The sequence below is a fragment of the Aquarana catesbeiana genome, linkage group LG01 (genome assembly GCF_042186555.1).
Source record: "Aquarana catesbeiana isolate 2022-GZ linkage group LG01, ASM4218655v1, whole genome shotgun sequence".
Lineage (NCBI taxonomy): Eukaryota > Metazoa > Chordata > Amphibia > Anura > Ranidae > Aquarana > Aquarana catesbeiana.
The window spans coordinates 361,948,649-361,973,757 of record NC_133324.1 but is presented as its reverse complement, the minus strand read 5'-3'; the positions used below and the strand labels follow the sequence as shown (position 1 = coordinate 361,973,757).

The 25,109-nt window shown below is 39.9% G+C and overlaps 1 protein-coding gene across 3 annotated transcripts in view; it reads right to left on the bottom strand.

Annotated features, from left to right (window-relative positions):
* The window catches only part of CNTNAP4 (contactin associated protein family member 4), a 634,720-nt gene that overhangs the window by 76,095 nt on the left and 533,516 nt on the right, over positions 1-25,109 (bottom strand). For all 3 annotated transcript variants that reach the window (XM_073632963.1, XM_073632962.1, XM_073632964.1), the window contains 2 exons: positions 12,689-12,845; positions 10,161-10,288 (listed from right to left, as the gene is read on the bottom strand). In XM_073632963.1, coding sequence (XP_073489064.1) covers positions 10,161-10,288; positions 12,689-12,845 — 285 coding nt within the window. The remainder of the gene's footprint in view (positions 1-10,160; positions 10,289-12,688; positions 12,846-25,109) is intronic.

Sequence of the window (25,109 nt, the reverse complement as noted above, 5' to 3'; positions counted from 1 at the left end):
TGGTTACTTCATCTTAAGGCTTCCCTAGACCTACATCTGTAATTTAGTTCAATAATTACCGAGGTATTAGAACCCAACACTGATTGTTGACAAACCAAGTTAAATGCTGGTATTTTTTTTCCCCTTTATGTGTGTGATCTAAGTAGAATAGTTGTCCCAATATACTGCCAAGTAATCCAGTGAAGTATCTGCTCTGCAACATGAACCAATCTTCCTCGCCACAGTCAGTTCCCAATTGGGGTGACAAGGAGATTTACAGCCCAGCACTACCCTTTCTTAAGTTACGGAACAATACTTATTTGATCCACTTTCAGTGGTATTTGATATATGTTTACACCTCCAGTATGGTTGTTCTCCTTTGTTTATGATTGTCATTTTTTATTTTTTATTTTATTACTTCCATTCCTTATGGTCTTTATTACATGATTTTGTAAAACTTTAATGGCTTTACTGCTTTATTCTTTATGCTTAATATTCTTTAAAAAAAATACTTGAAATAAAGTATGTGTGTACTTTTACTAAACTTATGCATACCCAAACCTCTAAGATAAAACCACACTGAAGTCTGAAGGACTTTAGAGGTAGGTTTTTCAGTTCCTTTTGTACAACCTCACTGTAAAATAACACTTCTATTATTCCTCTGGACCCTGCATCATAGACTGGGTAAAGTTATATCTTGCACTGATAAAGGCTAAAAAACCTGAAACAGCTGCATGCAAGTTGGTATTACTGGATCTGGAAAATTATGACTATATCTGTCCTATACACCAGTGGTTCTTGGATGCACTGATGGCTAAAAGGGGCAAAAATAAATGATTTTCATGACTCGTCCACTTACCAATAAGCAGAAACTGAGTTTTTTCTTTTTGAGGTTTTGTGCTGGAAATGATGACATGTAAATACTTTCTGTTATAAGAAGGCAAATCTATATTTCACAGTACATCAGACATGAGGTTTTTGGTTACTTCCCTACCACCTTACAATGACCTTAATATTTGTACTGTTCTCGGGAACTTGCAAGCCCCACACCATAGAGGTGGTGGAGCCATATCTTGCATTGATAAAAAATCTTAAACAGCTGAATGCAAGTTGGTATTATTTGTTCAGTAAAATTACAGGTATATCTGGATGCAAAAACTAAACTAAAAGGGGCAAAAAGCAATGATTTATGTGACTCCACCCACTTACTCGTAATTGTAATTACCTTCTGTTATATGAATGCAATGCTGTAGCTCACATTCTATCTAAAAAAAGGCCTTTACTGCTGTCTCCATAGTCTCCTTTGATTTGATTTGGCCCTTGTATCAAGTCTTGAGATCCTCATTTGGGTCAATAAGGACTCATATAAGGTCAATAAGGAATTTGCTGACATACTTTAAACACCAGAGGAGGCAATGCTACAGAGGTAAGTAAGCAACTAGGATGGGTGGGGGGGGGGGGGAGGCGATGATTGTAGTTTAGTCTATGGGAAGTGAGAGAGAGGGGGCTAGTGAATGTTTACTGTAGTTAAACCTGTAACCACGCTTTAAGTGAAAATATCTGCATAGCTGAAATTTAGTAATGTTTTAATGCATTTCCTTATCTGTATATGTGGTTCATGGTAAAATATTAGGTCACATATGTTATTGCACACCTCTTGGTGAAGATTGCCTCCCTGAATATGTGTGAATCAGAAACAGGATTTTCCCCAATTTTCCCTGTTTATGGTAGATCTACTAAAACATAGACTATAACGCATTGTGTATCATAAAAAGGTTTCCTACGTGAATAGTAAATGCATTTGTGAACTGACAGATGGCGAAATGCATAGAAATGATTGGCTTTTTTAATATATACAGTATGTTTTTTCATTGTTTCCAGAAAGTTTATGCTAAACCGAAAAAGTATTTAGTAGGTTAACAGTTTGTGTCTGTAGAAAATGACAGAGCTTTTCAAAGTCATTAGAATCTGATCTCTACTGGGACAGGGTCAGTGACTAAGATAGTTGTGCAGAGTTACCTGTAATACTGCAAAATAGCAGACATAAAGTGATTATGATGTTGTAATTACATCAATCTTTACATACAGCAGCAAAGCATATTTTTCTCTTTTCTCAACACATTATGGTCCACCCATATTTGTGCATTGTGGCAACGCTCGTTCAAACAATGGATGGCAATGAACCTGCTCTAAATGAGGTGCATTGTGGTGTTATTCTTTGTAAATGACGCAATGTACATTAGTGACCAATGCACAATACACTGCAGTACACCACAGTTCATAAAATAAGATTCAACAAAAGGTCATATAGGTTTTTTGTATCTATTGTGTGTGTTGGCCGCCCATTCATAAAGAATGAGCAGCCCTAATGTAATACATATTAACGTGTGCCTCAATGTACATAAATAGGCATTAATGCACCGAAACAGAACGCTTAAGGGTGAATGGGTTTTAAATGATTTTTCACACAAATTGCACAAGGCACAATCAGTAAACTGGCTTTTAAATATATTTCTCATTTAGTGTATTAAACTCCCTCATCTTCAGGGACTTTTCATGGAACTCTGTAATCTGAATGACTTTTGATAAAGTTTTATAAATGAACGAATCGTCTATTAATGATTTCTTCACCCTCTGTTTGACTATGAAATGTTGGTTTTCATCTTTGCATGATGGATGCAAAATAAATTAATAACATTTTTTAAATAAAAACTTATAAAGATAGTCCTAACTACTGCACGAAAAGAGGTTCATTGTAAGCTATTTATTTTAAACATGTATTTCAAATGAACAGCAACAACAGGCCAGCTGGTCTAATGTACTTACAGTGCCTTGGAAAAGTATTCATACCCCTTGAATTTTTCCACATTTTGTCATGTTACAACCAAAAACACACATGTATTTTATGGGGATTTTATGTAATAGACCAACACAAAATGGCACATAATTGTGAAGTGGAAGGAAAATGATAAATAGTTTTCAACATTTTTTACAAATAAATCTGTGAAAAGTGGGATGGGCATTTGCATTAAGCCCCCCTGAGTCAATACTTTGTAGAACCACCTTTCACTGCAATTACAGCTGCAAGTCTTTTTGGGGAGGTCTCTATCAGCTTTGCACATCTAGAGAATGACATTTTTGCCTATTCTTCTTTGCAAAATAAACAAGGAAAAGAGGCGCCTCTAAGTGTGGAGATTTTGAAAAACTTTTATATAGTAAAGACACATGGCAACTCACATGGGCGAAGATAAAAGCATGCACATCTGTAGAGGAAAGAGTCCCAGGAGCAGGATGGGGAGCCAGGTCACAGTTCCTCTACTGGTCAGCTGGTGAGAGGTGTAGCAGGCACATGAAGTGGATATCCGAAAAAGGTGGTAGACTCTCAGAGGCCCTCGCTCATGGTACCGCGGACATAGGATGCAAAATAGTCTTTGCTGATACCACTATAGATGGAGAAACAGGCGTGCGGTGTGTGATCCAAAACGAGGCTTGGAGAGCATGGAACAGAGAGGCATGGGGTAATGACGTCACAAAAGTGCGACGCTTTCAGAGCATGCGTGCTGCATGTGTTATGGCAACCATGCTCCTTTATCAAGCATCTTGATGGATGGAGAGTGTCTGTGAACAGCAATTTTCAAGTCTTCCCACAGATTCTCAATTGGATTTAGGTCCAGACTTTGATTGGGCCATTCTAACACATGAATATGCTTTGATCTTTGATTGTAGCTCTGGCTGTATGTTGAGGGTTGTTGTCCTTCTGGAAGGTGAACCTCCACCCCAGTCTCAAGTCTTTTGCAGACTCTAACAGGTTTTCTTCTAAGATTGCCTGTATTTGGCTCCATCCATCTTCCCATCCACTCTGACCAGCTTCCCTGTCCCTGCTGAATAAAAGCATCCCCACAACATGATGCTGCCACCACCATGTTTCATGGTGGGGAAGGTGTGTTCAAATAATCAGAGCACCTTCTTCCACATGTTTGCTGTGTCCCCCACATGGCTTCTCATAAACTGCAAATGGGACTTCTCATGGCTTTCTTTCAACAATGGCTTTCTTTTTGCCATTCTTCCATAAAGGCCAGAATTATGGAGTGCTCGACTAATAGTTGTCCTGTGGACAGATTATCCCACCTAAGCTGTGGATCTCTGCAGCTTCTCCAAAGTTACCATAGGCCTATTGGCTGATTCTCTCATGAATGCTCTCCTTACCCTGCCTGTCAGTTTAGGTGGATGACCATGTCTTGGTAGGTTTGCAGTTGTGCCATACTCTTTCCATTTTCGGATGATGAATTGAACAGTACTACTTGAGATGTTCAAAGCTTGGGATATTTTTCTATAACCTAACCCTGCTTTAAACTTCTCCACAACTTTATCCGTGACCTATCTGGTGTATTCCTTGGCCTTAATGATACTATTTGTTCACTAAGGTTCCCTAACAAACCTCTGAGGGCTTCACAGTATTTATATATATATATTTTATTTAGATTAAATTGCACACAGGTGGACTCTATTTACCAATTAGGTAACTTCTGAAGGCAATTGGTTCCACTAGATTTTAGTTAGGGGTATCAGAGTAAAGAGGGATGAATACAAATGCACGCCACACTTTTTACACATTTATTTGTAAAAAAAAATTTAAAACCATTTATCATTTTCCTTCCACTTCACTATTATGTGCCACATTGTGTTGGTTAAACATAAAATCCTGATAAAATACATTTATGTTTATGTTTCATTTATGTTTTTGGTTGTAACATGAAAAAATGTGGAAAATTTCAAGGGGTATGAATACTTTTTCAAGGCACTGCAAATCTGGTGTGGTGTCATAAACGAGAATGTAATTTCTCCTACTTTATTTTATTAGTCTTAGTCCTTGATATCCTATTATAACCAACTGAAAAGATTATTTCAAAATACAATTATATTATACTGTATGATGCTAGAGGTGTATGCTCACATCTTATATTTTATACCTTAACATTTTATATTTTTAATTAACCCACTCCACACTGTTTTATCCCTTATACTTTCTAACAAACATTGTATAAAACAGTAATTTTGTACTGTATTAAGTTTCTTTTTCTGCTGGGTCCTAAATTGGATGCAAAGCATACCATGGATGAAGTCCTACATGGCAATTACTATATAAGTCTTATGATATGCCCTTCCTTACATTGTTAAGCTTAAGCGTATTCAAAATAAAAAATAAATAAAATTAGCACAAGAAACATGGGACAGAGGTCACTATGGACAGGTCTGTTCCATTCATAAATCAAATGTAGCAACCTCTACCATAGGTAGATGCTAGAGTGAGGATTTTGCAAGGGAAACTGTCAGTTCAAGTAAATTTAGGCAGGCCTATGCTTCAGGCTAGGCCTGCTTGTTTTGATCTGAGGGCAGAGAGTGGTTAGTGCAGCAGTGGGTGTGACCACCTGTGCTTTCGTTCTGAGGTGCCTCCTCTGCTTCCAGGGAGAATGTTCTGAAAGAGGGGCAGGGCCTAGGACTGGAGTGGCAGGCAGCTTATGTGAGGAGCCCTGACCAATCCCCAACTGGAATTGGCAAGGGGCAGGCCTCCCATATAAGCTGAGGTAACAGGCCACTGGGGGGAGTTGTCAGCCAGGAGAAGTGGAGAATGGAGTACTAGGCAGCAGCAGGGGCCCCATCCCCATCTCAGGGGGATGCAAGGCCTAGCGGAGGAGCCTGGGAGAGCTGGGAAGGAACTTCATCTTTACATGGTCATAGATGAAGGATCTTCATTCATACACAGTCATGGATAAAGTGTTCTGGAACAGAGAGGCAGGAGAAGCTGTTGGAACATACGTCCAGTTAAAGTTCTCCATCATGGACTTGGGGCAGGAGAAGGTCGGTAAGTGGGCCACAGTGGATTTCTGGATGAGGCATGCCAAGGGAGCTGGGTGTGAGGCCAGAGGAGAGACTGTGGGGAAAGTGTCAAATCGCTGTGGTTTGAGGTCACAGGATTTGCAGGCCGGACTATCTGGGAACAGTAGTCCACCAACCAGCACATGCTACTAAATTACTAGGCCGCCAGGGAGAGGTACTGCAGACCTCTGGCCTATTAACAGTGCAACCAATTCTAGCCAACAACTGGGACTGTTCAGAGGAGTGTCTTTTGTTCAAAGAGGATTATGTGACAGGAAAAGCAATGATCTACAGTGGAAGTTTTGTGCAGGAGGGTGAAATTCCTGGGAGCAACAGTCTGCAGGAGATACGCAGAGGAGGAGTAATGGTCTGCATTGTGTTATGCAGGGTAAGTGACTGTAGATATTATTTGTACATCAATACTTCATGGCTCAACCTTTTGTTCTAATTCTTAACTATGATGGCAAAGAAATTGTTCTATGGGCATCCCATATTCCCTTTCCCCCAACCAAGTTATATCCACCAATAAATAAAACAAAACAACGCAAATGACTGTTCATTGTCTCAGAAGTGATAGATGGAGGTCTGGCAGCAGGGTGACATGGTGGATGTTAGTTACTAGTAGCAACCAAGCGCTACACACAAATTCAGTTCATAGAAGCTGTAGTACAGTTTATATGGATGGAGGGGGTGGGTGTAGAAAGGGCGGACATAGTGGAAAGATCTTGATGAAGTGGAGCCAGCAACACCAGAGACACATTGTATTACTAGTAAGTTATGTCCATTTTGCTGATTTTTGTTGGGGTTTTTTTTGCATGAGAAGACTATATCCAATGCTTTTGCCTAACTTTTTTACTTTAAATTTGACCTTGAACAACAATGCAAGATCCACTTAAGCTCTAGCCCTGTCAAACAAAAAAGCTAATAAAAACATGTAAAAAATAAACATCAGGAGAGAAAAACAAATACTTTCCTTGATCAGCTAGAAAAGGGTGATATCACTCAACCTTCATTTGGGGAACTGAGAAAGCTGAGAATCTCAAAATTCCAGATTCTTTGAAATTGCACTTTTGCTGAGAGGTGGCATTAAGCATTAAGCAAACCTTGCATTTTTATCTAAGTTAGTTAATTATCTTTAGGATGTAGTAAGTTTTCTTTGCTAAAGAGAGACATCCCCCTTTCCCCCCTTATTTTTAACCCCTTCCATGTACTTAAAGTGGTTGTATACCCCTTTAGCACATTTTTACCTACAGGTAAGCCTATAATAAGGCTTAACTGTAGGTAAAATGAATATCTCCTAAACCTGAATGGTTTAGGAGATATTCACCTTGCATGCAGCCACTGACGTCAGCGGCACATGCGCGCTGAAGGTCCGGCAGATGCTGCAGGAAAATCAGAGCTCCCTGCCGGTAATTAGACTCCCGCACACATGCGCAGGAGTGATGTCATCGTGGCTCCAGCCACTCACAGTGCCGGAGCCGCGAACCCGGAAGAAATGTTGAGGGGAAAATATCAGCTCCCTCGGTGGTGACCGGGATGTGATGCCAGTGCTTCATTCTAAGGTATGTATTTCATAATGAGCTAGTATGCACCGCATACTAGCTCATTATGCCTTTGCCTTCCAGGTCTCAAAAAGAATTTGCTCTATGTATGTACCTGATATTCACATTTATTTTATAATGCTACATTAGGGGAACAGATAAATCTCTGTTTGCTATATTGTTGTACTGGTATAAAACTTATGCATTTTATTATGATGTAAATGTAAAAAAAAGTTTCAATAAAGTATACTTTAGATGTATTGAACTTTCATGCAGGCAGTGAGTAGATAAGTATCACTAAGCTTGTAATAATTTAATAAATAATTTTAAACATGGTATCTGACACAACTATTATTCTTATTTTGCTATAAATATTGCTCTGGATGGCATTTGAGTGGCGGCTGTTTATGTTGAGAGCTTCCCTGACAGATGCTATAGTGCTTGCCTGCTGATTGGGGATTGTTCTTTATGAAATTTGTGCCCTCTGCTTCTCACTATTACCGATGATGGGAAGTTTTTTGATTTATTCCCTTGATCATCATTTGGATGCGTTTTGATCACCAATATTCCCCTGTATTTCATCGCATAGATATTAGTGGTCCTATAGCTAGAATTCTGTGTCAGCCCACATCCTCTGAAGGTTTTTTTTTCTGGTCCCTGAACAGCCGCCATGCCCTACCTGTTTTTATTAACTGCTGACATCATGGCTATACATTGTCTTAAGCTCCTAAAGAAGCGCTCAGCGCGCAACATGTAGAGCTAGCCAAGATACTTTACGCCACAACTCTACAGTACATCATGTAATGTACATGTATTATACAGGCAGTATACATTAGCGGGAATTTTAAGCCAAATTGTTTGTTTACTTTTTATTTGATGTATTAAAGATAATTTAATTTCATTATTGTGTACTGGTGTGCCTAAAAAGTCCAAATTCTATATTCTTTCAATATTGATTTAAAGGTTATAATTGCAAGCTGCCGAGGAGAGAATGATTACAGGGAGCATATTTTATAAGGTCTACATATTCAAAAGGCAAATGTAATCACATCCAAAGTCATTTGATTGAGGAGGTGTTTAATACAATAACAAGTTGACATTTTTAGACATTTCCATTAAGTCTGATCAATTTTAGTGAGTACTATGTGATTTCTGTAAAAGCTCTTTTAAAAAGTTTCAGCAACTGTATGTTCTGCTAATTTTCCATTAAATATAGATTTCCAAAATAACAAAAAAAAATAATAAATATGTTTTTAAAGCAGAACCCCAGGGACATACGATTAAAGGTTTTCCTAAAGTTCCATGTTCCATGTAGAGTAAGCAATAGTGAAAATCGGGTTTTGCTACAGTGCACGGTGCCAGTAGGTGGAGTAACAGAGTGAGCTCAGAAATCACTCCAACAGTGTCTTTCTGCCTGTGCTGTTGCTGGTATGGCAGATGACCTGGCTTCATTGCCTGGCAGGTTGATCAGAGTTACAAATCTTTCCCAGGTAAACAGTTCTACTATGAGTGATTTAACTGTGTATTTAGCTGCTTGCCTGTGGCTCAGCTTTTAAATGTATTACAAAATAATAAAAAGAAACACAATGATACAGAATATTTATTTGAATTAAGGACAAATGTAAGAGATAATGCGGTTGACTTGCTAAAACCAAATAGGCTGTTCACTTTGCAAGAAAATTTTCAATTTGTAATGGTATTATCCTTTATCTTAGAGAATGAGATGAAGCTCTCAATGAAACAAAGAAAGCCGCTCCAGGTGAGTGAGTCTCTAGTTAATCCCCACACTCACTGGTTGGGTGCAAGCCTAGCTCACAGGATCTGTATCATAAAGCAAATGATTCCGGACAGCTGCACTTCCAATAATCCTTGTTATTGAAGTTTTATATGACAGGTGGCTAACAGATGAAGCAGAGGACAAAGAGGTAGATGCGTTTTGCGCAAATATTAGCGCTTAGTCATTACCTCTGCTGACTTCCGTCATCCAATCATATGCAAGTGCGATACAGTTTTTTTATTTTCCTTGCATGTGGTTGGGTATTCTTTGCAAAGTGAATTTTGACCGCATTCACCAAGCAAAGTGAAAAGTTTTCTTGCAAAGTTTAAAGCCTATTTTCTTTTTGTAAATCAACCCCAGCAGGGTTACTAATTCAGTAAATGATTCATTTTTATACTGGCTCAGAAAACCCTAACTGTTTCCAAAAAGAGAAATGTCTTTGTTTTCCTTTTCTTTCTCTCCTGAACTGTTTGAAAGTTAAGAACTAATATAAATAAATCTAAGTTCGTTTTCCATAGAGGATGTTAGGTTTGGATTGATGTACAGTATATGTCCCTACTGGGGAAATATTCACCCTCTATATGTTTTCATGACTACTGCCACTAGGATAGAAAGTGATGGGTATCCAAAATTGTTATCACTAGAACATAAGGTAAAGAAAATTTCAAATTAACCATGTTCTGGTGACAATTGTCTACAGGGGCATTCCCCCATCCTCTGGAAAGACTTCCTCTCACTTCCTGTTATTGTCTTTGGGACAGGAAGTGAAGGACAATATTCACAATGGGATACACAGTAAAAAACAAAGGTTTTAACCATGCTCTACTATATTAAAAAAAAAATATATATCAGCTTTAAATATACTTTAATTTATGGTGAAAAATAATGTATTAGACTTTACATTATCATTTGCTTTGTGTTTTGTGTACAAAAAATATATAAAAAAGAAACATGCACAAAAATAATGTACATTTGAATATACTTACTATCTCCCCAACAAAGCAAAGGACCAAGTTTGTAAGAAGCTTCCGAATGTGGTCTGTTTGTGTCAGTTATAACAATCTGTGTAACTGGTAAGTGATCTTTATTAGAAAGTGATCCAGTGTCATTTGACCTTAAAAAAATTAAATATTTTCAATTCAACACTTGATTAAGTCATGGAAAAGATTCACATAACCAGAAACACCCTTTCACATATGTACAGTATCTTGAAGCAAAACTCCAGACAAACTGCTAAATATGCATTTAACTACTTAAGCTAACTTAAACAACTAAACTATAGTTTTGATGATTTACTAATAATGTTGCATTGATTATGATACTGGAATGATATGTATATGTTTTGGGGGCTGAGGGGGGATGGAAGAAACAAGGCTTTTGTTTGGTGGCATTATCTTCCGAGAATCATTTTATTTTCTGCATATTTTAAAGGGAAAAGGAATTACAGCAGGAATATTTTTTCCCAGTGTATACCAGTGTTGGTTTAAAAAAAAAATATAGAATTTCTCTAGATAAAACTTTATTTCTTAAATACCTCATTAATAATTAGTAATAATTAGTAATAATCATTACTTGGGAACAAATTACTCTATTGTAAGTATTCATTTATACCCAATACTAAGTTATAGCAGTATCTAGATACAATATACTGTTAGCTAAGATATATCTTTTCTCTTTTCTGTATTAAATATATTTTGGTTTTTGCTATTGGTCCCTCTGCAGTTACATAATACCACTATGCCAGGATAGGTATCTTACTGAATCCTTCCTGTATCCCTACTGGGACTTATCCATTTAAGTAGGTTTTGCATATATGCTCTACTCTGCACTTTATGCCACTGTACTAGCCTCAAGTATCCTATATGTTTATACACAATATACTTTATACATTTAGAATTTTTAGTCTGACCACCTCCATCTATGTCCATTGGGGGTGTCTATAGCTCTATGTGCCCGTCCCAGATGTTAACTGAATGGATGTTTGGCTAACACACTTGCCAGTAGGAATATAAAGATCAATACATACTAAAAGATGCACACATCATGTTGTTGTTATGATTGACTTATTGTATTTTGGTACAAATATACAAATATTATATTGTTTTAGGCAGCTTGCTCTCTTCTTGTCTGGGTCCTGAGGAAGCCTAATATCTGGTGAAATGCGTTGACCTTACAGACAGCAGCCTTAAAGTGTACTTAGTATACATATGTTTGTATGCTTTTTTAATGAGCCATGTATGCTCATTATAACGTATCATTTTCCCCAAATGTTTCGGGTGTGTTACCTTGATTTTTATCCATTTTAATATTGTATAATAAAGAATATCTTTTTACCTAATAATTGTCTCCTTTGTTTTGGCTTCTATAGTCCGCCATTGTAGTTTACTGGAGAATTTTCTCTGGTTAATACCTAGATTTTTTCTGTGTATGATTTGGATAAGGCCATAAAAGTGTCCTTTCTTTTTGTTCTTAAAGAAGAACTCTAGGATTCTTCTCATTTATAGGCCCCACTTTCCAGGTTCCATTAAGCTGCTGACAAATTGTAAAAAATAATGGGATTTTTTTTTATGTATGTGTTTGTGGGCGAAGCTAAGGGCTGTATCTCGATTACATCTCAATTCTACACAGCTACAGTGAGTCTGAGACACCCAGGTCCACCCACTACAGTGAGTGGGGATGTAATTACATCACTGCTTGCTGTGAAGAAATCTGCAGCACCTAAAATTTAACATTGTTTCAAGCACCATTGAAAAATAAACATCTTCACTACCACTGCCTTTTGAGAAAATATTTTTTATAGCGTAGGGAAGTGTTAGCACTCCTGTTGAGCTTTGTATTGTTGAATTAGAGATATACAATTACAAAATTGTATTTTAAACAATGAAACAATTTTCATTATTCTTTTTTATTTTGCAGCACAGTTTCTGGAAGTCCTTACATTTTTGGTACTCTTTAAACTAATCCTTTGCTTTATTCAAGATTCTTAAATTGTGTTTATCAAATAATGTAAATACAGCTTTTAGGGCAAGTAGGGCTGGGCTCAGTCAACCAACCTTGCTGGTCTTCCACGAGCAAAGCAGATAGATCTTTCACCACTGTTTTGCAGCCATTAAAGAGTAACTCCACTTTCGTTGAGAAAAAAACATTCCCTTCTGGGTGATCAATGTACATTGCAGAGATTGTAATACATTTTTTTGTAGGGTCCGAATCCCTTCAGATGTGATTTCTCTTTGGGAGTATCTCACCACAAAATAAAAGAGGAGGCACTAGAAGGTGATTGTAGGGTAGAAAGACAAGTTCTTGGACTGCAGGGAAGCCCAAGTTGGAAGTGGACCTTACCCCACTGTACACAAAAAATAGATATTCATGTGTCACAGAAAAAATACATGGAGAATCCTCAAACATAGTCAGTTCACAGGCATACACTTTGTGTAAGTTGTACTCCAATGATGTAAATAAATGAACACACACACAAACAGTTTTACACTTTGTGATAATTATATAATTATATTACCATTCATTCCTGTCAGCATCACAGTTGCAGTTATGTTGAGAATCAATACAGTTTCCTTCAAGTCCACATGCACATTTTGTAGCATCTACTGATGAACCACTCCAATAGGTATGTGTTTGGTTAGTTCGTCCAACCCACCAAGTGAATGGGACATTGTCTACAATAGTAAAGAGAAAAGTAAAATAAATGGATTGATCTTAACAATCATCCTTATTAGTTGTAAAAAAATGCAAAACACAAGTACACTGTAATTGAATTACACAACATACTAAAAGCTGAAGACCTATAACATGCAGTTGTTTACTAACTCCTGGGACTTCTACAGCAAGATCTAGGAGGAATAATTTCTGAACTGTAACTTCTATAGTTGCTGTTATTGTATTCAGCCCATCTTAATCCACTCAAATATGTAATTCTCCTCTAAGAGAAGAAAGGGCGCCACTCACCAACCCAGTGTATGTAGATGAATGTGACCTCAGCCAGTGTCGCTCCAGCCACATCCCCCTCACATGTTTTGCTCTGACAGAGACCCCTGTGACCAAGCCCCCCATGAGTAGGGCGAAACATGTCAGGGGAGACGTGGCTGGAGTGACACTGGCTGAGACCACGTTCATCTACATACTAATGCACTGGGTTGCTAAGCGGCACGCTTTCTTCTCTTTGATAATGCTCTTACACCTCTGAATGGTGCACTGATACCAGCTCCCTTCAATACAATCAGCGGGGAGATCTCTGTCTCAGTTTAGAGCGGCGAGTTTCATTTGGATCAATGTAATTCTCTTCTACTGCAAATTGGAACAGATAGAAACATTTTTATAGACTTGCTTCTCTAAAGAGGGCATTCACAAATAATTTTTTATGTTTATTTAGTTCTTCAAGAGTTGGGATTAGGAGTAAGGTAAAGGATTATGTGTAGAGGTTGAGCTAAGGTTAGGAGATTTGGAGGTTAACAGTTAGGCTTAAGTGGGATTCTAAAACTTAGATTTAGGGATTATTATTAATATTATTCAGGATTTATATAACACCAATAGTTTGGTGAGGCTCTTACACCTCTGAATGGTGCACTGAAGCCAGCTCCCTTCGATGCAACCTGCGGGAAGATCTCTGTCTCAGCTTAGAGCGGCACTGCAAGTTTCATTAGGATCAATGTAATTCTTTTCTACTGCAAATTGGAACAGATAGTAACATGTTTATAGACTTGCTTTTCTAAAGTTTAATATGATGGCATTCACAGATTTTTTTTTATGTTTATCTAGGTCTTCAACAGTTAGGATTAGTAGTAAGGTAAAGGATTATGTGTAGATGTTGAGCTAAGGTTAGGGGATTTGGAGGTTAACAGTTAGGCTTAGGTGGGATTCTAAAACTTACAGTTAGGGATTATTATTAATATTACCCAGGCTTTATATAACACCAACAGTTTGTACAGCGCTTTACAAAATAAAGGGAGACAGTATAGTTACAATACAATACAAAAGGATTAGGAGAGCCCTGCTCATAAAAGCTTACAATCTAACAGAGTGAGGCAAGTGCTATAAAAGGTAATAACTCTGCGACAAGAACTGATGGAAGAATTAAAAGTTCAGTTGTTAGGTGAAAGTAGAAAAGGTTTGCCTCAAGAGATGAGTTATCAGAGATTGCATAAAGGTGGACAGAGTAGGACATAGCTGAATATATTGAGGTAGAGAGTTCAGGAGGATGGGAAAGGCTCTGCAGAAGTCCTGGAGGTGAGCATGGGAGGGGGGGACTTTTGAACTAGAGAGAAAGAGGTCTTGGGAGGAATAGAGAGGATGGTATTGGTGATATTTTGAGATTGGTGATGTAGCTTGGGGCAGAGAGAGTTGTGAATGGCTTTGTATGTTATTGTTGTTAGCATTTTGATTTTAATTAAAACGGCAATCAAAAGCTAGTGGAGGGATTGGCATAGAGGAGTGGTGGACAGTGAGCAGTTGGGAAGGTAGAGGAGTCTGGCAGAAGCATTTGTGATTGAAGGGAGACTGAAGGGAGACTGAAGGGAGTATAGCCTGTGTAGAGGCAGGGCTATGAGAAGAGAGTTGCAATAGTCAAGGAGAAAGATAACAAGGGAGTGAATGAGTAGCTTGGTGGTTTCATTGGTTAAAAAGGGGCATATTTTAGAGCTATTACAGAGGTGAAGTCTACAAGATTTTATTTAAATTAAATTTGCCACTGTTTGAAACTGTTTTTTTTTAATTTGTAAATGTCATTTTCTTGGGATATATGACATTTTTGCTGAAGCACATTCTACAACAAGAATAAAATAAATCCCCCCCCCAAAAAAAAAAATCATACCAGACCCTTTGAGTCTGCTGTTGATTTTAAGGGGGGTACCTGATGGAAAAAGAGCATACAAAAATGCTTGAGGTCCCACAGAAAATCCATACTAGAACATTTGGTTCAGGTATGGATTCTAATGGGGCATCCCATGCACAAAAATTCCATACTAGACCTTTAATCCAAGAATGCAGCCTGGTTGGCAAAGAAAGTGGGGGGCAAGCATGCAATACCTCCTGAACCATATCAGGCCACATACCCTCAACAAAAGTTGTAGCCTAGAAATAAAAACACCCAAATGTCTGACAAGTTCTTTATCAAAAAAATAAATAAAAATGCTACAAAAATGTCAGACATTCAACCCCTAAAAAAAAAAAAAAACTCTGCTAAGACATGTCCTGCTCGATTGTTTGTCACCCACTGAAATGAAGGTTCAATGGTAGACAGCTGTTATATAAAAGGGGGTGGGGCTCTTACGGGCATCATTGACCATACATGACCATACATGGTAAATTACATCACTGGGATCCCGACCCTTTGCTTACATGGCTGAGGACATCACCTGCCAGAGTCCTAAACAAATATTGACAGCAGGAAGCTGTCATGAATAACAGTGGTAGTAATAGCACTATATACATGACATTTTTACTCTCACCAAACAGGTAATTGTTTGGGAATTCAACAGCAGCTACAAATTTTAAAAATGACAAAAATGTTTACTGTCAAATCCTTTTGATACAGCAAGCTGGTGGTGTACCTTATGCTGTGTATCAAACTCACACAGAATTCCAATTTCCGAGATACATGTTTGGTGGTGGTCCTTGGAGTGGAAATAGCTTGACAGAGTCTTTATGGTGTAGAATCTGAGCAATGAAAAAGATGGCTACAAGGTTGCGAATGATTGTAGAGTAATGGAAAGCACAACCTATCGCTGGCACTTGTGGAGAATAAAGCTGTCTCCACACAGAGGATGAAAAAGGCCACTCTAAATTCCCAGGGGAAGTGCAAGCTGAGGTTTGCTTGGAGAACATCAGGGTGGTAGAGAAAAAGCATTGTTGTGTACTCATGTGGCGGGGGCACCCATCAACAAGTATTTGGATGATAATAAAGCTAGATTCAACCATTGTTGGTGGGAAAAAAAAGCCAAACAAAATTGATAATCTTGAGCACTATTTATTAGACCACCAAAAAAAGGCATTTTGTGACTATCCATGACTTTCTCACTTTATAATTGTTTTTTTGAGGCTGCTGTGCAGCATGTTGACAGTGGTAAGTATTCATGGATACTGGCAGAGCAAAAAAAAAAAAAAAAAAAACACAGCTCTCAGGACTGCTTCTCTAATATGTGCTACCTCAAAGAAAGACTTGAGGAAGAATGGCCAGTCTCTGGCTGTAGGATTCAATTATTTAATTTTTGCAGTTGCCAGTCCTGGACATAAAATCCACTATAGTTGCTGCTGCCTGTCCTTCCCCCTGCATTTTGCAAAGGCAGACAGCCTTTTTTCATATTTGCATGGGGAAAAGGTTAGGTTTAGACCCTGGACTGTCTCCTTTTTTAAAGGTAGTATCCAGTTGTTTTGTTGTCCCTGCTGTGTTTGCAGGGAAAAAAATCGATTTAAATAAAAAGTTTAAAAAGTTTGTAAACAATAAAATATGTGAAATAATTGTATATAACCCATTTTTATGTTATTTGCTGTTGCAGGGAATAGGATGGAAATCCCCACATCCCTAGTGCAATAGAATACTGGACTAAACCCTCATATGTGGGATTTTAAAGGGCATTAACTCCAAGGTATATACAAATATCAAAGTATTATTATACATATATACGACAACTCAATTAAAAATTACTGATGTGATTTACAGTTTATTAAACATTTGGAAAAGTACACAAACAGATAACCACAATACTTCTGTCCGTGTGAAACATACAGACAGAGAGGAACCCAATGCGTTTTGAGGATTAGAGTTTTGTCTCTTCTTTACCTGCAACACAAAGTCACTCTACCTGTCTGCGATTTCCCACCTGACTCTTCATACCCTCTGGTAACTGCATAGCCCTTCCCTGCAACACAAAGTCGCTGTACCTGTCTGCAATTTCCCACCTGACTCTTCATACCCTCTGGTAACTGCATAGACCTTCCCTGTAACACAAAGTCGCTCTACCTGTCTGCGATTTCCCACCTGACTCTTCATACCCTCTGGTAACTGCATAGACATTCCCTGCAACACAAAGCTGCTCTACCTGTCTGCGATTTCCCACCTGACTCTTCATACCTTCTGGTAACTGCATAGACCTTCCCTGCAACACAAAGTCACTCTACCTGTCTGCGATTTCCTACCTGACTCTTCATACCCCCTGGTAACTGCATCGACTCCACTCTTCTTGTATACACTGGACTACATTGCCTAACTGAACTCTAATTCTGCCTTACTAAAAATTTGAATCTGCTGTCTATACTTGCTTGTTTGTTTATTTTTGAAAGCGTCACTTATTTTGTATTACGCTGCCTTGGACAAGATCAAACATTTAACCTTATCCTGTTTGTTGGTCCCTCTTGCAATGCACTCTGTCCAGGCCAGTTGTAAACCCCACCCAACCACAAGCCTGGTTTTAATAGCTCCTAATTGAAAAATTGTGAATCTTCCCCCCACACCATCCCTGTATAAATGTAGTTAATTTCTTGGGACGGCTGGCGAGGGTTTGGGCTGGCCACTCCTTGCGCAAAGTGTCACTCCGGCGACAAGAGTTTGGCACTTGTACACGGGCACTTTGACTAAGGCACTGATACAAAAAAGTAAGTACAGACATTAGTGTTCCACACCTATTTTACACAAAGTTCCCCTTCATCCTCTAATTTTCCTCAGCCTTCCTTCTATTCCCATCTCCCCACCCTCCAACATGCTCACACTAATCTTTGCTATAACGTCCTCTCTCCTCAAACTCTCATTTCTTTATCCCCCTCTCCAGCCCCCAACCTGTACATATCTCCCTCTCTTCTGCCCACTCAATATTACTGCACTTATCACCTCCTGCTCATTCTAAGCCCACACAGAAGCACCACTTCCACTCCACTGCCCTCCTATAAATCCCACTCCCGCCTTACCACCCTAACCCTCCTACTACTCCTAATGTCTGGGGACATCGCACCAAACCCCGGACCTCCCACACCCAATTTCCACCCCAAAATTCGCTGTCTACCTCCTCCAACAGTAGACATAACTCCCACCTTCTCATCCCACTTCCCCTGATTCCACAAGTCAGCCCCCCTCTTTCATGTGCCCTCTGGAATGCCTGCTCAGTCTTCAAGAAACTAGCTTCTGTTAATGACCTTTTCCTCTCCAAATCCCTTAATTTATTTGCTATTACCGAAACCTGGCTCCAGGAATTTAACACTACCTCTCCAGCTGCCCTGTCCCACAGTGGCCTCCTCTGGACTCACTCCACCAGAACCGTGGAAGAAAAGGAGGTGGTGTCGGACTTCTCCTCTCCCCACAATGCACCTTCCAGGTTCTTCCCACACCTCCCTCTCTTTCCCCCTGCTGTTTTGAAGTGCACTGCATTTGTCTTTTCTCTCCAGCTTGTCTGAGGGTTGCAGTCATTTATCGGCCTCCTGGACCAGTGTCACGCTTTCTGGTTGACTTCTCTGCATGGCTACCCTACTTTCTCTCCTCTGAAGTACTTGCCATCATCTTAGGGGACTTTAACATTCCAAACAATGTTAATACTGCAAACACTTCTCAACTACTCAGCCTAACCTCCTCTTTTAACCTAACCCAATGGACACAAACCACTCTCAACCTCGTATTCTCCCATCGCTGCACTCCCTGCAACCTCTCTAACACCCTCCTTTCCTCTCTCTGGTCACAACCTTATCCGTTTCACACTCTCCTTGTCTCCTACCTCTCATGCTGCCAACCCAGAAAGTACTACCCACAGAAACCTTCGCAAGCTCAACCCTATCCTTCTTCAATCTGCTACTGATGGCCTTTACGACAAAATCGCACCCCTGTCCTGCCCAGACCTAACCACTTCCATCTACAACAACACGCTGTCATCCACCCTAGACGTACTTGCTTCTCTTTCTACACGCAGAACCAGGACCCATCTGCCACAACTCTGGCAAACAGATGACACCAGAAGTCTCAAGAGACGCAGCCGTGCTCTTGAGCGAGCATGGCATAAATCTAAGTCCCTGCAAGACTTTACCCTCTACAAATCTGCCCTTCTCAAATACAACTCCTGCCTCCACACTGCTAAACAAACCTACTACAACACTCTCATCAAAACCCACTAATCCAAAACTCTTCAACTCTTTTCTACCCTTAATTCCTTACTTCACCCCCCCCACTGCCACAACCCACCTTACCACTCAACAGATTGCCAACCATTTCAAAAGCAAAATTGGCACAATTTCGCAAGGAGATATCCAGCATTCAACTTCCTCCCCTACCCAACACATCAGATCCAACACCACACTCAATACTCTCCTCCTTCTGCTCAGTTATCACCGATGAAGTTGATAAACTACTCTCCATGGCCCACCTCACCACCTGTCCCCTGGACCCTGTCCCCTCACAATTACTGCGACCACCTTCCCACTGTATCCTAAACTCCCTAACCCACATTTTCAACCACTCCCTCTCCTCTGGCACCTTTCCTTCCCCGCTTAGACATGCACTGGTTAGCTCCATACTTAAAAAACCCTCACTAGGGGGCGTTACTAACCGTCACGCAAGATGGACGTCTAAATCCTCAGCTCCTGCACCAACCAGATCGAGACACACTAATACCGCCACTCAGGCAGCTCCCCGCAGCAGAAAAGTACACAGAGATGCTGGCACAAGCCTCCGCCATGTCTACCCAGACCCGAGAACGGAAAGAATACAGGCCACCAAAGAAACTGACAGATTTCTTCACACAGCCACCAGACACAGAATCCCAAGATGGCGCCCGCAGCCCTGTGCATGTAACGGTCTCAGCCTATACAGACCTACCTGATGCAGATGAATCAGAAATTCTCTCACAGCAACAGCCCTTGGACACCTCTCCATCCTACACATCAATGTCGACCAGCAACAGCCAGCCTAGAGGTAAGCCTTGTATCTGCACTTACCTCAGCACATCCATCTGCCATAGCAGCTTCCTCTACCTCCAATCAACCTGTATTAGACACCACTATGAAAGAGATGCTCATCTCCCTGCAGAGCTCTCTCCACAATGATATTGCATCCATGTTCACTAAATTCTCATCACATATGCAACACATGGGCCAAAGAGTTCACCATATTGAAAGCTGAATAGGTGATATGGCTGAAACGGTCACGGATCTAGTGGAAGCGCAAGATCATACTTATGAAGAACAACAATGGATAAAAGCCAAAATGGTGGACCTCGAGGACAGGTCCCGCCGTAATAACATAAAAATCAGAGGTATACCTGAAAGCGTTATGCCGTATGTTTTAAACACATATGCAAGAAAGTTGATTTCCACAATTCTGCCAGATTTGGCACCTATTGAAACCATAATAGACCGTATACATCCCATTCCCAAGCCACAGCACATCGCTGCAGATGTACCCCGGGATGTACTGATGAGGGTCCATTTTTTAAATGTAAAGGACAAACTTCTGTTCAAGGCAAGGCCCCAGCACCATATGCAGACCTCTCACAACATACTCGCCAGCTTAGGAGACAATTAAACACCATCACCAAACCGCTAAACAATCACAAAATCCCATACCAATGGGGGTTCCCTACCAAAATCATGGTCACCAAAAATGGCGTCAAACATAACATCACCACAGTCCAAGAAGGACTCAAACTCCTTAACCTATGGGGAATTATTCCTGACCCACCTGATTCAGACCTCTCTACCCACAAAGGGACCGTTCATACCTCCTATTCAAAACCACCAGCTGGTAAGCACTGAATTCTACCTGAATGGTGGGTCCAAATCAAAATCCACATGCCATTACATCCGGTCAGATGCCTTGCTTGTTGCAATTTGAACCACAAACTTTTAGCCCGCAATTTTAACACAGCCTAGTTGTAGTTGGCTGTTAGAACTTTTCGCACCGTTACAACTTTCATACTGAACTGCTTGTTTTATTGCATATATTATTGATCTTTCTCTTCTTTTTCACCCTTACCCTCTTTTTTGTCCTCCCTACCCTCGAGAGCACCCGCAGGATGCAACCCCAAAGTCTCAAACCACTGTACCTCACAGAACAATGCAACACATCCACTTGGTCGTGAGTAATACCCTATCTTATTTAGCACCACTAGATACTAACTAAGATGCCTAAATTTATATCACTCAATGTCAAAGGGCTTAATTACCCCGCTAAGAGAACCTCCATGTGACCTCCAGCCAGAGAATCCAATTGTGATGTCCTTTGTCTGCAGGAGACACATTTAAAAAAATCAGCAGAACCTCACTGTACCAACCAACATTTCACTCATATTTTCCAAGCATCAGGCCCCACTAAGAGAAATGGGGTTATGATTGCATTCAAAAACACCCTCGCCTTCACACTACACAACAGCCTGGTTGATAAGGAAGGGCGATATCTGGCCCTGGACTGTACCCCAAACAAAACCAGATATACCATTGCCAATGTATACACACCCAACACTGGACAAATCAGATTCCTATCCAAGCTAATGAAAAGACTCACCAAATTCCTCCAAGGATGCTTCATTGCATGTGAGGACTTCAATGTTGTACCAGACAACACTATAGACAAATCATCCCGCAATACCAGACTTGCCTCACCCATCGGTTCCTTCATAAGGAACAATGACTTATATGACGTGTGGACATGGCACCACACCACCAAATGAGGATACTCCTTCTTTTACCACAGGCATAATTCGTACACCCAGATTTGACTATTTTTTAGTGGATAAATGGACACTAACCAAAATATCAGACTCTTCTGTAGGAATGATTACTTGATTAGACCATGCTCCCATATCAATAACCATGGCAGACTGGCCACCTTCCCCACGAAATAAGATTTGGAGAGCCAACGCAGCGATCATCCAATCTCCTGAACATTCAGCTTCTATCCACAAACACCTCAAGGAATTTTTTGACTTGAATAAAAGATCAGCATCTAACAACACCATCCTCTGGAATGCTCATAAAGCGTTCATTAGAGGGATTATTATTCAGCTCAGTGCTAGGGAGAAGAGGAGGAGATCACAGCATCTAGACACCCTCACATCCACTATTAAAACAATAGACAAACAAAACCACAAAATCCCAGATCCCAAACTAAAAGAGACATTGGTTCTTCTCAGACAGGAACTAAGAAATGTATTATTAAACTCGCATGCTAAAGTCCAAACACGATTTAGAGCCAAACGCTACTCCACAGGAAATAAAGCTAGGAAAGCTCTAGCACTTAGGCTCAAAGATCACCGCATTAAAACTAAGATCTCACACCCGTTGCACCCCGCTACAATTCAGTCACTATTACCATTCGCTGTATAATCTAAAAGATGACCACAATACCGTCCAACCATCCATTGAAGATATTGACTCCTTTTTACAAGAAATTAAACTACCCAAATTATCCCAGCAACACCTCTCTGAATTAAGTGCACCATTTACCCCTCTAGAAATTCTAAATATCATTTCTACCTTGCCAGCCAACAAATCCCCGGGAGAACACACTTTTTCCAAATGTGCAATGATGCTGCCTCCACCTCTTCTCTCCCAAATGAAATGCTTAACACATTGATAATTACACTACCCTAGCCAGGAAAGGAACCCACAGCACCCCAAAATTTTAGACCTATTTCACTTCTAAACTTAGATACAAAAATGTATGCCAAACTCATAGCGACCAGACTAATAAAAATGATGCCCCTTTTGATACATCCAGATCAATCTGGCTTCACAAAAGGGAGGCAAACTTTTGATGCAACCCGCAGACTCATTAATATAATTCACAATGCCGAAAGCAACCAAACACCTTCTCTGCTCCTATCTTGGGTGCAGAGAAGGTGGTTGATAGAGTCCATTGGTCCTATTTAAGGGTAACGCTCCATAAATTTGGCTTCCAAGGCCACATCCTATTAACCATAATGGCTTTGTACTTGTCTCCTTCAGCCCAAGTCTACGCAGAGGAGATGATTGCAAGGCTATTCCCAATCACAAATGGTACCCGCAAGAGCACATCAGAATGAATACACACATTACAGGATTCAAAATTGGATCTATTGAACACAAAATTAATCTGTTTGCTGATGACGTAATAATGATGATCACCAACCCAGTGTCTTCCCTGGCTTTGGTTCAAAATGTCTTAAAGAGATTTAGCTCTATGTCGTACTACAAAGTAAATGAAACTAAAGCCCCATACACACTATCAGATTTTTTGCTGATTTTTGTCTTCAGATTTACCAAAACCATGTAGTGCAAGGGCCTGCTTGATTGCATACAAATTGAAACTCCTAAGGTTTGACCTCATATTATATGGTTTTGGTAAATCTGAAGGAAAAAATCAGCAGAAAATCTGATAGTGAGTATGGGGCTTAAGTCTTATATTTTAGACCTAGGACTTGATGCTATAAGCAGCAACATATTACGCAGACACAGGGCAGACACAGGCAGACACAGGCATATCTTATTTGGGCATCACGCTCACCAAGTCAGTGAAAGGCCTATTTAATAACAATTACGCTGAAACTAAACAAATGCCCATCAAAGAAACAACCAAACTGTTCAAATACGAGCTTTCATGGTCTGGTAGGCTAGCAGCCTTTAAAATGCTCATACACCCTAGAGTACTTTACACATTCCGCACTCTATCCATACCACTAACAAACTCATATCTCAAGTCCCTCCAATCTATTGTTCTTCACTATATATTGCAGGGCAAAAAAACGAGAAGCAGCCACTCAAAACTTATTAAGCACAGAACGGTGGATGGAATGGCATACACTTATCTCAAAGATTATTACCTAGCCACCATTCTCTCCCAATTGAAAAACTTGACTAATACACACCAAACCACACTTTGGAGAAATATTGAGAACACTACGACACCAGGCCCCAATCTTAAAAATTGACTATTCAGCACTTCTATCTCTGTCCCCAACCTACACAGCAACCATTCAAGCATCGGTCAAAGTATGGAAAATATTACACAACACCAAGTGGTCCACGCTCACCACCAAATGCCTAAAAATACCTTTACAAACCCTCCAACTAGTATCGCCTTATCTAATCATACCTAAATGGATATTGTCACAAGCAACAAACACTGAGGAACTCAGAGACAAGATAAAACACAAACCATTCTCGCAAATCCAATCGTCATACAAAGCACCTACTTCAGACTATTTTGCTTACTACCAAATTCAAAATTGCCTATCTGCACATTCTCATTTGGAAGGTGTACTGCCTACCAGGCTATGGAACCTCTATTTCTCAAACGACTCAGATACAAAAGACATTTCACTAATTTATTCTATACTACAAGAAAAATTGGAATTCTAAAAATCCAAACCATTTACAGATTGGGAAACAGACATACAGATGCAATACTCCTATCAACAATGGCAAAAGGCATTAAGATCAATTTATAGAGCCACATGTTGCACCTCCCTATGGGAACTAATAAACAAAATAACACTCAGATGGAACTTGACTCCACACAGAATAGTCAAATTTCAAACAAATGCCACATCTCTTTGCTGGAGAAATTGCAACCACACAGGAACACTACTCCACATTTTGTGGTCTTGCCCAATGTTGACAAATCTGTGGAAAGAAGTAGAACTTCTAATCCATGATGTAGGTCACTGCAACATAACTCTCACTCCACAATTAGCTGTGCTCAATATGCTCCCAGTAACAGTGCCACCTACATTTAGAATAGTCCTCACACACATACTCCTTGCAACCAGACTACTCATCACTAGATGCTGGAAAACAACTAACATTCTAAAGCCAATGGCCATTACTCCATACTCATACTCTTAGACCTCTCTGCTGCCTTCGACACAGTGGACCACCTGCTCCTCCTCAGCAAACTACACTCCCTTGGCCTCTGTGATTCTGCTTTATCCTGGTTCTTCTCCTACCTATCTATGCGCACTTTCAGTGTCACTTGC